Source organism: Callionymus lyra, chromosome 9 (genome assembly GCF_982586985.1).
Source record: "Callionymus lyra chromosome 9, fCalLyr1.hap1.1, whole genome shotgun sequence".
NCBI classification, from domain to species: Eukaryota; Metazoa; Chordata; class Actinopteri; order Syngnathiformes; family Callionymidae; genus Callionymus; species Callionymus lyra.
In genome coordinates this window covers 14,884,252-14,899,102 of record NC_141826.1, presented here as the reverse complement: position 1 = coordinate 14,899,102, position 14,851 = coordinate 14,884,252, and the positions used below count along the sequence as shown (strand labels likewise).

Here is a 14,851-nt window from a genome sequence, read left to right as displayed (position 1 = left end):
GCGGATAAGTGGATAAATGTGGAAATAATAGACGTTTTCTGTCTCAAAGGATAAATGACTGTATTAAATTTTCATTTTCTAATTTGGTGTTCCATTAGAGAAACCTATTTCTATAATAATGTGGGTTATAATGAGAAGCTATATTAGGATTTAGCTATTAATTAATAATGAAACTCGCTATCATTAGGAGTTGAAGTTTAATGACATCTAGTGGAGAATTATTCAGCACGTCTATATTTAAAATTTTAGATATGCAGTTTTAATTGCACCTTCACTATCTCAATGTTTATTTGGTACTTTAGCTTAAAATAAATTTAAATGAAAATACAAAGTAAAGTTTGACGTCATATCATCTTTTTTTTTTTAATTAAACTAAAATCTTATTTTTTGCACATGAATTGTCAATATATATTAAATTAGCATTGTAACTCATTCTACAAAGCAAATAATAATTATTTTATCTTATTTTATCGAGTCATAATTCTCTGAAAATAAGAAATTGCATGAAAATACAGACATTTGGCCATGAGTCTGTGTTTCTTTCTTTTGATGCAGATGAAACCAAACAAGCTGCTGTTATTTTCCATCCACTTTGTTATGAGGACTCGCTTTTAGCTTGAAAAAAAAAAGAGAGTAGGAATTAAAACAGATCACTCACAGTCGGTCTGAAAAGATCTGATCACAGCCCTGAGCTCCATCAAAGCCTTCAGACAAAGAACATCGAAAACAGTCCCATCGATCAAACGCACACATTCTGTTGCCTGGAGAAGCAGAAACATTCACCTCTTCATCTTCAGCTGGTTTCTTCTTCATCTAACATTTGCATGCTCTTTTTTTTTCTTTTTAATAAATGGAATGTTTTAAGTGTTTTCTTTTTTTCTCTCTCATTGCACAGCTAGAGTCGCCCCCTAGCTTTGGTACTGTGCATTGCAAAAAAAAACACATAAGACTACATGGCTCGACGACAACACACACAGAGACGCACACACACAAACACACGTGTAGACAGTTATCGTTTTTTTTTTTTTTTTTGTATACCCAAGAAGTACAAGTTTCCTATTTTTTTTTTTTTACTTTTTTGGACGAAAAACAAACGTGAGACAGTTGTAACGATGTTTCTTTATGCAATTATTGCGATCTAAACAATATGGCTTTGTCTAGTGAAAAGTCCTATCTGAGCTAGAGAGTGAAATGTTTTTTGAGTGCTCGTGAAAACTCGAGTCCAAGTAAAACTCCCGGAACAATGTATTGATGACATCATCATCGCCGACACGTGACACGCCAACAGGATGGAGGAACAGTCAACGTTTTTTTTGTTGTTGTGTAGCATTAGCATGTAGCAATGTTAAGGCTAGCCACGGTATGATTCATGGAATTTTCAAAGGAACTCTATTATTTTTTGGGGGGTTTTTAAGTTGGTCTTGCCGCCCCGATCTAGCTTTCAACTTGGGCGACCAGTTGCAAACAAAAACTTGGATATTCGCACTCATCAGGGTGCTGAATTAAGCTGATGCCATAGGGTTAAACCAGGCGAGCACGGCGGGTGCTCGAGTGCCAGAAGGTCCCCCACATAGGGGCCGCCCACACTCGTGTGCTGCCATGCCTTATGGAGTATTTTGCAACACGAAAAAGCCTACTGGTGTAATTAAACAGATCATCAAGTTGGGAGTCTGACTGAGACCCAAATGTTCGGACCCCTAATGGGTCAAATGTAGCATCAGACGATGATGACGACGACACTTAATGACTTTTTGATGCTAAAAAACGCGGCTCCTTGTTAAAGCAACCATAAAGGGATACTTGACTTTCGTCGCTTCAATTTGGTGAAATGTTGGAGGACTAATGTAAAAAACGCACTCAGAAAAAAAAGCATATGGTCTCGCCAGTAATTCTTTGGTCTCGATTACAACCGCAATTTTGTCATCTTAAAACGAATATTATCTTAACCCCTTGGGCTCGATGAACGAGAGACGAGGGCGAAATGAAACTGTCGACTTTAGGTCGTTTACAATGAGCTTCTAGTAACAGTCGTTATGAGGTTAAACCAGCTGGAAGGTCTAAACTGTTGGGCAGTGATTTTGATTGTCTTTGGAGAGACCACACAACTGAGATAAGTCAACAAACGCGTTCGTTTCAATGGATCATCTATGGACGTTGTGTTGTCATCGGACACTGAATACATTATTCCCGAAGTTTCATTTGGTGTGACCTGAAAGACGGCATGTTCTCAACCCAAATTATCACAACTTACCTGCATGTATATTTTGTCTTCCTAACTGTTAATGCACGGTATCAAGGCCCCCTTTGGTTGTAAATATGAACCCTAATGTCTCAAACTGGGATTGGGGTAGGATTTAGTCATAACTTCAACGGTCTGCTTCTCCCTTTGGTTTTGAAGGCTTGTATTACGATCCCACTCATGAATGCTTTTGGAAGACCTTCTGTAAAAATTCCTACCATTGAAAGTGTCCTCTTGGCCAACCAGTGAGGTGGTTTAGAAGGACTCCCTTCATCTCCAGACGGATAGTTAAAGGCAAGATGTTAGAAGTCAAAAACTAGTGGTGTCCGACACCAAAAGCACCTTCTTGGGAACCTGGGTTGAGAACAGTCTACATGTGTCAAACACTCAAAATGAAAACCCTACATTAGGAGATGATGATATGAAGGCACATGTCCTATAAACCCAAACGTTGAACTTCGTTTTTTTATCCGTATAAAGACCTACATCAGATTCATAAAAGTACAAAACAGTTGAAATGATACAAACATGCTCCATCTACTGGAAAACATGGTGGCAGTTGGAAAAAGTTTTGAGAAGAGCGTTCCCTCTTCATCGTGGAAATACTGCTCTCTGGTGGTCAACCCCTCCTGAAGGGCGGACCATTTTTTAGTTGTCTGACCTTGACAGGAGGACAGTGGAATACTAAATGTGAGAGGTTGCCGTTGAAGACTGCATTCATGGCAAATTAAAGGGGTGTCCGTGGTGCATTCGACAAGTAGTAGAAAAAAGTAAAAGATTCTAGAAAGGCAGTGTGTAGCCTCTAACAGTTTGGCACCTCCCCACCCGTCCCCATGTTTGGTCCCACTGATCTCTCAAACCCCCTAACCCGCTTACAAAAACCTGAATCACCCCCTACCCCCATACCTTCGTGCAAATCTACCCAATCTTTCTCCCTATCCCCCGGCAGTCTTGCCAAGACTGGACCCTGCGAACAGGGTTCGTTTGACGCGTCACACCTTCGGGTGTTTACTTCTTGAACATGTCCTGCAATGGTCCGGGGAGGAACTTGAGCACGGTGTCGAGGATGCTCTCCTCGTCCTCCTCGTCGTCGTCGCCGCAGCCTCGCGGGATCGCCTTCTTCGGACGCGTCAGCGAGCCCTCGCACGCCTGCTCCATGGCCGCCTTCTCCTCCGCCTCCTTCTCCTCCTTTTTCTTCAGTCCATACTGGAAGACGCAAAGACGTGTCATCCACACACGTCTTCAAATCTTTATGCCGCACAACGGTACCTTATCTCTGATGGTCTGTCGTACTTTCTCCCGCTCGGCCTCCATGCGGGCGTGCTTGGCCTTCCTCTCGTCCTCCTGCTGCTGCAACGCCTCTTGCCGTTCCTCCTCTTTCTTGGCTGCGTCTGGGTCCTTCTCTTCTTCGCCGCCCAACATCTTACCCATGTCTTTGGTGGCGCCTGAGCAGAAAAAATATCATTAGAAGTCAAATATTTCATGGATCTCAAAAAAAATCAAAACAAAAAGTCCAAAAAGGTTTTTTTTGCATTAAGTGTAGATGCTTTCATTTTGTCATTTCCTGTTTGTACATATGGGTTTTCTTATCCTCACAGTTGCCCATTAATGTTGAAGCCAGCAGTGGTACCTTATTTATTAGGCTGCCAGAATGTACTTGTATGTTTGTGGTACAGCTCTCTTTGAAACTTCCTTGTTCCCGATTTGCTTACAGAGTCAAGCCTTACTTGTATCTTTTCTCTGTATTGTAGCAAAGAACAGGTATTTGCAAGGTTTTTATCTGACACTTGAAACATGGTGCTAATACTTAAACGATGGCCGAAACTGTGGCTTATTCATTTTTTTAGCGGCCCATGTCTCATGTCCAGCTTCCCCCTTATGTCATCACTGTTCCTCATTGTCCTCGGTGTCGAGTAAGTTTGGGGTACCTTTGTTGCCAATTGTCACGTTATGTTGACGTCATAAATGAAAAGAAATAGAACGGCAACATGTTAGAGTAAAAGTCGAGGATTCATACTGCTTTTCCAGGACGGTTCGCATTCTGCTTCATAAGTCACGAAAAATACATAAAAGGGCAACTAATGTGTGGATTTAAGTGTGTCTTAAATTCATCTTGGACCTCTATTGTACTCATCAATACAATATATGTCTTTGTGTATAAAACGCTCTTTTATTATTTATTTTATTGTTACGTGATAATGGACTCCGCTCTCGTAACATCTCGTTCGCCGAGATTTCAGACGAGGTATTAATTTAAGAAGTCAACTTCAAAACATCATCATGATGAGGGACTTACTGCATCTTAGAGAGGAAGACTTCAACATTTAAAACATCTGAGTGAATCAGGAGAGTCATGAGTATTGTAAGATATGCAGGACGAAGTGCTTGAATGAAGCGTATTTGTTTCTGGCAATGTAGTGATATCTCCAGCAAAGCTGCCTCCAATGGTCAGTTTTCTTGTTGTCCCTGCTCAGTACCTAAGACAATATGGAAATTAATGCAATCATTGTCTCTGCACCACTGCAGCAAAGCTGGTCAGGTTCCTCAGCTAATGTTGCAACATGAACAAAGCTCTACGGCAGGTTTCATGACTTACCAATTTATTTATATGTGATTTATGGTGCACAGCGAAGATGGTTTGATCAATGGGGTATTTCTTCAGCCCTCGTTTTCCCGTCTTAAATGTCTAATCCTCATTTTCTTTCGGTTCGAACTAAAGATTTCCTCCGCAATAACAGACCAGCATACATAAGCATATATTCAAGCACCTGGCTCAAGGCGTCTTGTACGAGGTGGACGAGCGACCGCCAGCTGGAGCGGCTTCAAACAAACGCCAAGACACAGGAAGAGTTCTTCCTCTCTTCCATCTGTTCGTCCCACCTGCACCTCAACATCCATAAACCATCTTTCCTTCCACACACTTGTGGTATTGACCAGGAGCAGGGGCAGGGGAGGGGCCTCTCCCAAGCCTCTCAGGATATGACACCGAGATTGTGTTTGTGTTGGGCCGCATGTGAGATTACGCTCATATCGATGTTCTGAGCGACTCCAGTCTCATTTTCATTTGCAGCGTCTCGAGATGCACCATCTCTTACTGTCGGCGCTCCGCGGCATCGATAATACAGCTGTTGTTCCCCGCGTTTATCGATAGTAAATACAGGACCACCTGAGCGTATGAATTATGGATCCTCCCCCGAGAGAAAACTTCATCAGAATATTGATCGTAGATGCAGCTCGCGGACCCGGCCACCTGTTCAGCTGCTGTCCTGGATACTTGTGTTTCCTCCCCTGTTTTTATTATACTTTGTGCGAAGTAAATGTATTACTGGAGAGTTTTCTCTTCTTTTTTTAATCTGATGCTGCAGATCATTCATGCCATGATTCCATTTGAGACGGAGAGTCGGTCCACTGGACGAGACATAAGTTGAGATTCCATTTTCTGTATTTCACAAAATGCAAGAAATATATGTAACATTTTGATCATGTTGTGAAAAGGCAAGGACTGGGTTTCCTGTAAAGGTCGCCAAAACTAAGATGTTTCCAAATTCAGGTTTGTGTTTCACAACTCTATTAAGTATTAGCCCAGTTCGAAGTGTAACGTAAACTCAGATACTGATCTGTTTCTACTAAGGACTCCAAGTGAGTCCCTGTGATGATTTAGAGTTTAGACTATTTTTATCAATGAGTCACAGAGTGAGTGAACCACACAAAGTTTGTTAAAGTCTTGTGGAGTCTTGTAGCACAGGAAGCGAATCAGACTCACTAACAACTCAAGTATTATGACTTAAGACTGTAGAAATGTACTAATCAAACGATACAATTTGATACGATATACGCAGCTCACGCTATGATCCGATCCGATATATTTCTAATCGTTTTCGTAACAATTATAGTGACATCTTTTATTTTCTACTCTCTTTTGGGTAAATTATTATATCGGGAGCCAAAATATGTCCAAACACCAGCTTCAAAAGCTGCTGGAGTCGACTGTATCCTCTCATCCACAGTTTTTATTCTCCTTAAGCTGCCAAACACTTAATGACCGCTGCCATCTACAATATTTTTGTTGTTAATAGTGAATAAAATAAAATAATAAATTAGTTTTTCACACGCTTAATTTAATATAAATAATACAATGTAAAAAAACAAAAAATGGATTAAATGAATATCGATATGTTATGGTGAAAAAAATAATGATATATATCGGTATTTTTTCCTCACACCACAAAGAATGACTAGATTTAAATCATCATCATCGCAGACTCGTAATTCAAATCATTTTTTTTATTTTATGAGCCGAAAGGCCAGTTTTTGTATATACAATAACTTTACTTAAATACATAGAACTTTGCACACCTTAGGAAGTTAAACCCGGTCAACAATAAGAGCAGCATTGTACCTCGGAATTCATCTATTCTTGAGTCACAACGGCTGACTCAGACACTTATTATGCTCCCTATCCATGAGTGTAAATCACTTCCTGTCATGTCAATTGTACTCAAGAATCCAGATTCGTGTTACGAAGAATGAGTCGGACTCCGTAGACTAGAAATCAGAACCATTTTCTTCACAGCAATTGCTTATTCCTAAATCACAACATGAATAAGAAACTGGTGTAGGACTCGCAAGCTCTGGTGCAGCTGATTTGTGACTCATGGGTTATGGTTACGTCTTTCACTTTTGCAGGTACATTTAAACAAAGTCACACATAATTAAATGACTCTTCAAGATTTATGTTACAATAAAAGCACAGGCAGGGAGAATAATTAAATATTTATGGTCCAAAAAAAAAAACAGTTGAGTCGTAACTATTGATTATAGCTTCACTTTTCGTCAGAATTGTGAGTCGCTTCGGGGGAAAAGCTGTTCTTGGCTCTCAGGTGAGCCACTCGTGGGAGCCGTCACAAAATGGCAGACTCATACCGAGGTGGTAATTGCCCCCCAGCGCTGTGTGGTGGCAACAAACCCGCGGATGACAAATTGTCAGACGTGGGGTGCGAAGCGAGTCGTTGCCGAGCTCCCGCTGGGGAGTCAGAGAAGGTCAAGATGTCCAGCGTGGATGTTTGTGGGAAAACAACAACACATGAGCCAACGTTAATCAGTTAGTATCACACTTATTATACGTTAATATGTTTTTATTAGAAATGGTATTAATCTATAAATTAATAAAGGGGTTATAAGTAATACTTTTATCAAAATAATACAAAGTTCTGGCTTTATATTAACTCATGGACTTAACTTCAAATAAAATTAATAAACACAACTTGAAAAAAAGGGCCATATTTTATCTTTAGTCTTTAAAATTGTATTAATCTATTTTTTTTAATGGATTACATTGAAACATTTTGATTAAACCAAATAAACAATATACGATACAGTATATTTACTGATAAAACTGTTGTATTGAATTTGAACACATTGTTATTTAATTGTATGTTTTTAAGATTTAGTTTGCAAAATAAATGATATATTAAAGAATATCTGTAAATAAATGTGCAGGTTTTTTCTGCCAATACATTCAATTAAAATATAACAACAATAATAATCATCATGATGATAATGATAAAGCCTTCAAAACATGATACATTTTATCTAAATATAAATGAAAAGATACGGAGAAATAAATCGATATATTTCATTAACAAATTTCATATTTAAATTTATTTTGGTAAAGCAAAAAAATTGCACAACTTATTTTAATTATTCCATTATTTATTTTTATTTATTTCATGCAAAGATGATACATTATTGGGAATTAATTGAATATACATTTATTTTCTTCAATACTTATTTTACATCACATTTATGGTGAAAACATTAACATTAAAATTATATATATATATATATTTTTTTTTTCAAATAATATTTGATGTTTGATGAACTATTAGGTAGAATAAACATTAATATAAAAACATTTTTTGTGTTAATCTAAAAATATATATATACATTTCTTTTTTAAATAATTTAGATAGCTGCCTGCAATTAAACGTTTCTGTGATTCTTTATGAGGGGAATATAAAGGCTGATAATAAATATTAAAAAAAACAAAAAAAACATTGGAGCATAGCATTTTAAATCAATTGTCATTTACAAGTGAAGCCAACAGGACGGGGGAGTAAATCTCAGAGGAGGAGCTGGAGGAGGATGAAGGTGGGGGAGACATCTGAAGGTTAAAAAGCTGTCGGGGTCAAAGGAGAAAACTGTCTTGTCTCCGGAGACCTCTAATCTTCCATTTCATTAACAAGCTTCTCCGTCCTCGAGTTACCAGGACCGGATCTCATTTATAAACCTAAACTAAACCTCGCCTAAGATACAAGCTTCAAGACCAGCAGATCTTATAAAGCCCTCAAATATAATAAAATAAAATGAATAAACCATAAGTGTTTACTGGAGGTCGCGTCATGGAAGTGACTTCAACCTTCACTTTTTGTTTTAAGACTTAGAAATTAAATCGATTCTCGTTTTATTAGCCAAGAAAAAAAAAGTTGATGCTGGGAGAGGAAATGAGGCGGACGAACCAGACGGCGCCTCGTTTGTGAATAATTAAGCTCATTTGAATAATAAATCACCGCCGCGGTCCTTCGTTCTCGTCCTCGTAAGTCACACGTCTGCCTGAAAAATGGATGTAATTACGAGGGTCCAGGAGAGAGTCCAGGAAAGAGTCCCGCCCGCTCTTGAGCAATATCTGGGAGGTATCTGGTCCGGGAATCAACCTGGATGCCGCTTCCTGTTTGGGCTCCGTTAGGCAGGAAATGAAACGAGGTTCCGGGCCTGCAGATGATTCATATCTTTTTTGTTTTTTTGTAAAACTCTTTTATGAAACAACACGAGGTTATATATGGAAAGAGGAGCCCGACTTATGACCATCACACTAGATTCCACTGAGGTGAGTGAGTCAGACCCGTGAACCTGACGAGTCACAGTCATCTGAGTCAGAACACGAGATCCAGTCGAGTCTATAACACGGGTTTTAGCAACGCAAAGAATTGCTCGGATAGTCAACCAGGTTTGACTTCCTTTCCTTAAACTGGTGAAGCGTGTCCCAGCTAGTTGGGGTGTGAGGCAGAAGGCGGTGAGTTAAGCTCGGAAGTACACAAAAAACAATACAAAATAAATGATGTAATGACATGAGCACTTCCGCAGTTCCACCTCCAGAACACCAGGTGGCACTGTAGTGGGATAAAAGACTAACATCTGGATTGAAAATGTTTTTTTTTCTTTTATTATTTTTCTTACCGTTTAATCAACTCATGAACCTAAAACCTGTATCCAGGATATGAAAAAGAGTGAACTGATGATATCTGACTCTAGTGTAGGAGTGTCCCAGAGTGAAATCTTTTTTTTTGTCGAGAAAAGTGAGGTAGCAAAGGTTGCTGGTTCCGGCCCGGTTGCTTGGACTGATTAAACTCAACATGGACGCTGATGAATCCAATTTCTAATTAAGTGACCAGTGAAACAATCTGCTGTGTCCTGCAGCTCAGATCTATAACTTCAATCAGCCGATGAAACCATGAAGGTCTTCAACGCCCACCGGCTCCCAGTGTAAGTGTGTTAGAGAGAGAGTAGGTGTGTATTTGTTTGTGTGGGTGTGTGTGTCGGTGTGTGTGTGTGAGAGAGTGTGTCTTTGTGTGTGTGTGTGTGTGTGTATTTGTTTGTGGGTGTGTGCATGTGTGTGTGTGTGTTTCTTTGTGCGTGTGTTTGTCTGTGTGGGTGTGTGTTTCTTTGTGTGTATGTGTGTGTGTGTATTTGTTTGTGGGTGTGTGCATGTGTGTGTGTGTGTTTCTTTGTGCGTGTGTTTGTCTGTGTGGGTGTGTGTTTCTTTGTGTGTGGGTGTGGTTTTTCTGTGTGTCTGTGTTTGTTTGTCTGCTTGTGTGTGTTTATCTGTGTGTGCGTGTGTTTGCCTGTGTGAGTGTGTGTTTGTCTTTCTATGTGAGTGTGTTTGTCTTTCTATGTGTGTGTGTGTGTGTGTGTGTCGCAGTGTAAACCAAAATAAAAATTAAAAATAGTGTAAAAACTTGGCAAATTTCATCAAATAGAACATATATTTTAAAGACAGTAATACCTTTAACAAGAAATAAAATAAATATTTATTAAACATTTAAGAATGCAATGGCAATATGATTTAAAATGACTTGTCACTGGAATAAGACTCGCGCCATATTATGTTTGATACACAAGCAGAGAAAACCACTTTAAGTATGTTTTGTTGATGTTAAATACTCTTGTTCTCCAAAAACATATTCTTATATACTGTATTTATATATTTCCAAGATAATCAACAAAACACTAACAAACTGAGACCTAAACATTTGTAATTTTTACGAGAAATCCCAACAAAGGACGGAAAAAGACGAGAGCCTCGACAAACACGTCTTAGAGAAAAGTGATAAGTAGATAAAGGAGAAGGAGAGAGTGCAGAAGGTTCTCCAGGACTGGAGGGTAAAAAGGTTTGAGGAGACAATGATGGATGAGTGGAGCCCAGAATAACCGTGTTCAAACGACACAAACCATCTATTGACGTCAAATCTAAAAAATGACTGAAGACACAGCAGTGAATCACCTCATAAGTGCAGCTCAATTCATAATGTTATTTACTCTTAGTTTTCATGAATCAATGTGAACATGTTTCTGCTTCTTAGCAATTTATGAACGTTTTTACGTGTATAAACGGAAATATTTGACATAATAACTAAAATGTCGAAAATTAATTACAAGATGTGAAAAAAGAGAGATTTTGAATAGAATAAATAGTAGAAAATAATTGAAGGATATATAATAGAATAAAACAAATAGAAAACTTGTGCTTTATCTTTTAACATTTTTTATTGTTGCAAAGTTTTAATTTAATTTTACTGATTTTTTACATTTTCTTGGTTAAAAAACACCTGGATGGATGGATGGATGGATGGATGGATGGATGGATGGATGGATGGATGGATGGATGGATGGATGGATGGATGGATGGATGGATGGATGGAGAAGATAGCGACAGGCGAGTTAAGTTAAGTTAAGTACTCACCACCGAGCGCTTGCTTCATCACAAAATCCATGTTTGCGTCGTTTTGGTTGCACTTTTCTTCTCAGAGTCAACAGGAAGTGAGCATGTAGCCTGCGAGTCAGTCACCGAGTCTCGAGTCTTCCCTCTGGTTCAGCGAGTCTTCCTGAAACAGATTAGAAGATGTAATACTCATCTCAGTCTAAATGACTTCAACATTACTTCAACTGCATCTACTCAGTACTCAGTTCAGATTATTATAGTACGGTTACTGACGACACACTTGCATCTTTAACTACAGTTTCTACATATAAATCTCATGTTACATGTACAGTTATTGTTCGTGTGAGTACTTCTCAAAAATAAACTCCTTCTGACCCTCACAAAATTAAGTAAGTAAGTCATTTGTAAAGTATATATTTTATTGAGTATTGTTTTGATTGTTTAAGCGCTTTGTGACCCTGGTCTGGAAAAGCGCTAAACAAAACTATAAATATATATTGCATAAAGTTTCTTATATGTACCTAATTTTCCTAAACTATTTTATAATATAATTTGTTACATTTGTTTCTTTAATTTTATTAAAATGATAATTTTTGTTTGATAATTTCAAGGAATATTGTTTAAAAAACATTTTTTATTTGTTTCAGATTTTTTGTAAAAAAAAGTGTTTTAGCATTATTACTTTTTTATTCACATTGTTGTTTTTAGTTGCAATTAATCTATTATTATTATTGTATTTTGTGTTAAGCATTAGCATTTTAGTTTCTATTGTCTAAGATTGATTAGAAGTAATATTTAAAAAATAAAGGGAAAAACATTTTTTAAATAAAAAACTTTGAATCAAATTGTATTATTATTATAGTGTAAAGTAATATTATTAATTTCATATTAATCATTTATTCGAGCCAAAGATTGGCTGGATCACGTCAACTTTTGCTCAAACTTCCAGTTTCCCTGCATCCATTGTATGAAGTCAGATTGAGTGTATATGTCCCACATACCCGTAACATGAGATGTGTACTCGTACTATTGAATATGTAGTTACGTCAATGCAACTATAGTACGACTTGTGCACCTGATCTGACTTCATACACTATGATTGAAAACTGCAGATTCAAGCATTTATAAACTTTAAAAAATAAATCATTAAAACGTTTTTAAAGGATTTTTTTGTATGACCACAAATCCTTAATTACACATGTGTGCCTTGTGTTTTATTGGTATAAATATGTAGTCACGTGTATGTGCTTTTGAAGTACAGGTACAGATCTCAAGCTACGAGTGTGTGTAATATATGCACCTATTTTTAGCAGTGATCGAGGTGCAAAAAAAAATCTGTGACTCACACCTGCAGATTCAAGAGGTCGTGTTTAGTAACTTTAGTCAATATATTCAACGTTTTTGTAGTTTTTTTTAGGACTACAAGACTTATATTACGCATGGGTACCTTCTAGATTACGAGTGTGAATATGTAGTTACGTCAATGTTAGTTAATAGTACGAGTACCTCATGTTACGGGTAAGTGGGACTTACGCACCCGATCTGACTTCTCATACCATTGCTCTCACTACCTTCTATTGCGAGTACTATTTGGAGTTGTGGCACTTCATCTTGTGGTACTTCTACTGCAACACCCACCACTACTATCTGGGATCTTCTCGCCTCTGAAGATGATGTCACGGTTGTCGATATACCAGCCAACTGTCGCTTTTAATGGAGCTGCTGTTAAGGATCTTCAACCCCACGACAAGAATCCCATCCCGGATCAATAACCCCACGTTCAGTACGTGTCACCGATCCACCGCGTCACCCGAGACCGGTCGATCATGGATCCTGTCACACTTATAACGACACTTGCGGCACGGAAGTCACGGACGGATCTTCCCTGAAACTAAATACGAAATCCATGATCGGGAAAGATTATGACCATCGAAGTCGGCTTCTCTCGTTTCCGTCCAAAAACGCCCGATCAATTAACGTCCCGATAAAGCAGCCATGAGTCGTTCGTTTGACACTCGGAGTAGAACCAGTCAATTCTTATGTTAACAGGAATATCTGAATATATATGTAATCTACGGACACATTTAGGAATACTATCCGTCAAGTACACAATCCTGATTAGACAAAAAAGTAAATTAATAGATAATAATAATTAAAGGATTATCTTATGCACATTTTCACATAAGCATGTTTTCAAGAAAGATTACTTTAATCTTGTAATAAAATAAATGGAAAATATTTGAGTGGCCCTAATACTAAGAGGTATTGGTATGACTTAAATATCTTAATAAAGTATTTTAAACAACTAAAATCTCTAATTAAAATTTAACAAATATTTGATTGTCCCTAATACGCCGACTCGGCATACTTTAAGCTCCTAATAAAGAATTTTGTACAACTTTAATCTTGTAATAAATGTATTTTATATGATTTTTAATCTCATAATTAAAAAAAAATCTTTAGGTGGCCTTTGAACTCTGTCTTAGTCTAGGCATTTAGGAGAATAAAATAATTAATATAATTACAAATTTTCATTTTTATTTAGATATATTGTGACTTTAGGATTAAATAACTATTAATAATTCAACATATCAATTAACATTTTTGTTATTTCCTTTTATCTTTGTTCTTTATATTTGCACTTTGTCATCCCTTGCACTTTGTTCTTGTATTTGCACTTTGTTCTTGTTTTTATGAAACCATCTGCTGCTCTGAACTGGAAACCCAATTTACCAGAGAAGATTTCCAGAGGGATTAATAAAGTCTATCTAATCTAATATCACAAGATTACTATATTGATTTGTTATTTCAAAATGTCACCGTTTCAATTAGAAATGTATTGAAAAAAATCAAATGGCATTACTATAAAATCAGGTAAAAAATAACCTTTACTTCAATATTCTAATACAATACATGACTATTACTTCATTCTTGAAGTTCTTTAAAATGTTTTGTTCAATATAATGTAAAATAAATCGTATTTATGTCTTTTTTTTAACACTCAGCGATGATTCAAATCACCAAGAACAAAAAAAGCTCCATACGTTCTACAGCAGGAGTCGTCGTGAGCACCAGCCGAGCCAGAGCGTTGCTCGTCTATAGTTGACACATCTGAGGAGAACACGAGGCGGATTAAACGGCTTATTCTGGGATGGAGAGGGACGCGATCCATAAGGGACTGGAACGCTGCAGGAGGTGCAGAAACCCATAAAGAGACAGTAAATAAGGAACATGAAAGAAGATAAATGAGTGTTTACAAGACGGAATATCAAACGTTTGTATTTCTCTGACTTGAGATGAAACGGGAAGGAATGCTTGAATAACGAAAAATAGTTTTAATTGTTTATAGAATTATAGTATAAACTGTATATATAGTATATAAATATAGTCTCTCTAATTAAAATTCACTTAACACTAATTCTTTTTATGTGTTTAAATGGAATATTCACACCTTTTGTTTGATTTTATTTAGTTCAATTTGTATTTATTTGTTTGTGTTAATCGAAAAACAAGAAGAATCGATATAAACAATTGATCAAATAATTAATAATTACCTTTAATTTTCTATTTATACTAAACTATTTACCATTTACATTTCAGAGTATTTTATTTAT

General features: G+C 37.2%; 1 protein-coding gene across 1 annotated transcript in view; it reads right to left on the bottom strand.

The window, feature by feature from the left end:
* Positions 1 to 3,171: 3,171 nt before the first annotated feature.
* Positions 3,172 to 14,851, bottom strand: part of cplx2b (complexin 2b) — a 29,383-nt gene continuing 17,703 nt past the window's right edge. The window contains exons 2-4 of the mRNA XM_087799351.1: positions 11,259 to 11,400; positions 3,509 to 3,684; positions 3,172 to 3,445 (exon numbers count right to left, since the gene is read on the bottom strand). Of these exons, the coding sequence (XP_087655477.1) occupies positions 3,248 to 3,445; positions 3,509 to 3,684; positions 11,259 to 11,289 (405 nt within the window). The 5' untranslated portion in view covers positions 11,290 to 11,400 and the 3' untranslated portion in view covers positions 3,172 to 3,247. The remainder of the gene's footprint in view (positions 3,446 to 3,508; positions 3,685 to 11,258; positions 11,401 to 14,851) is intronic.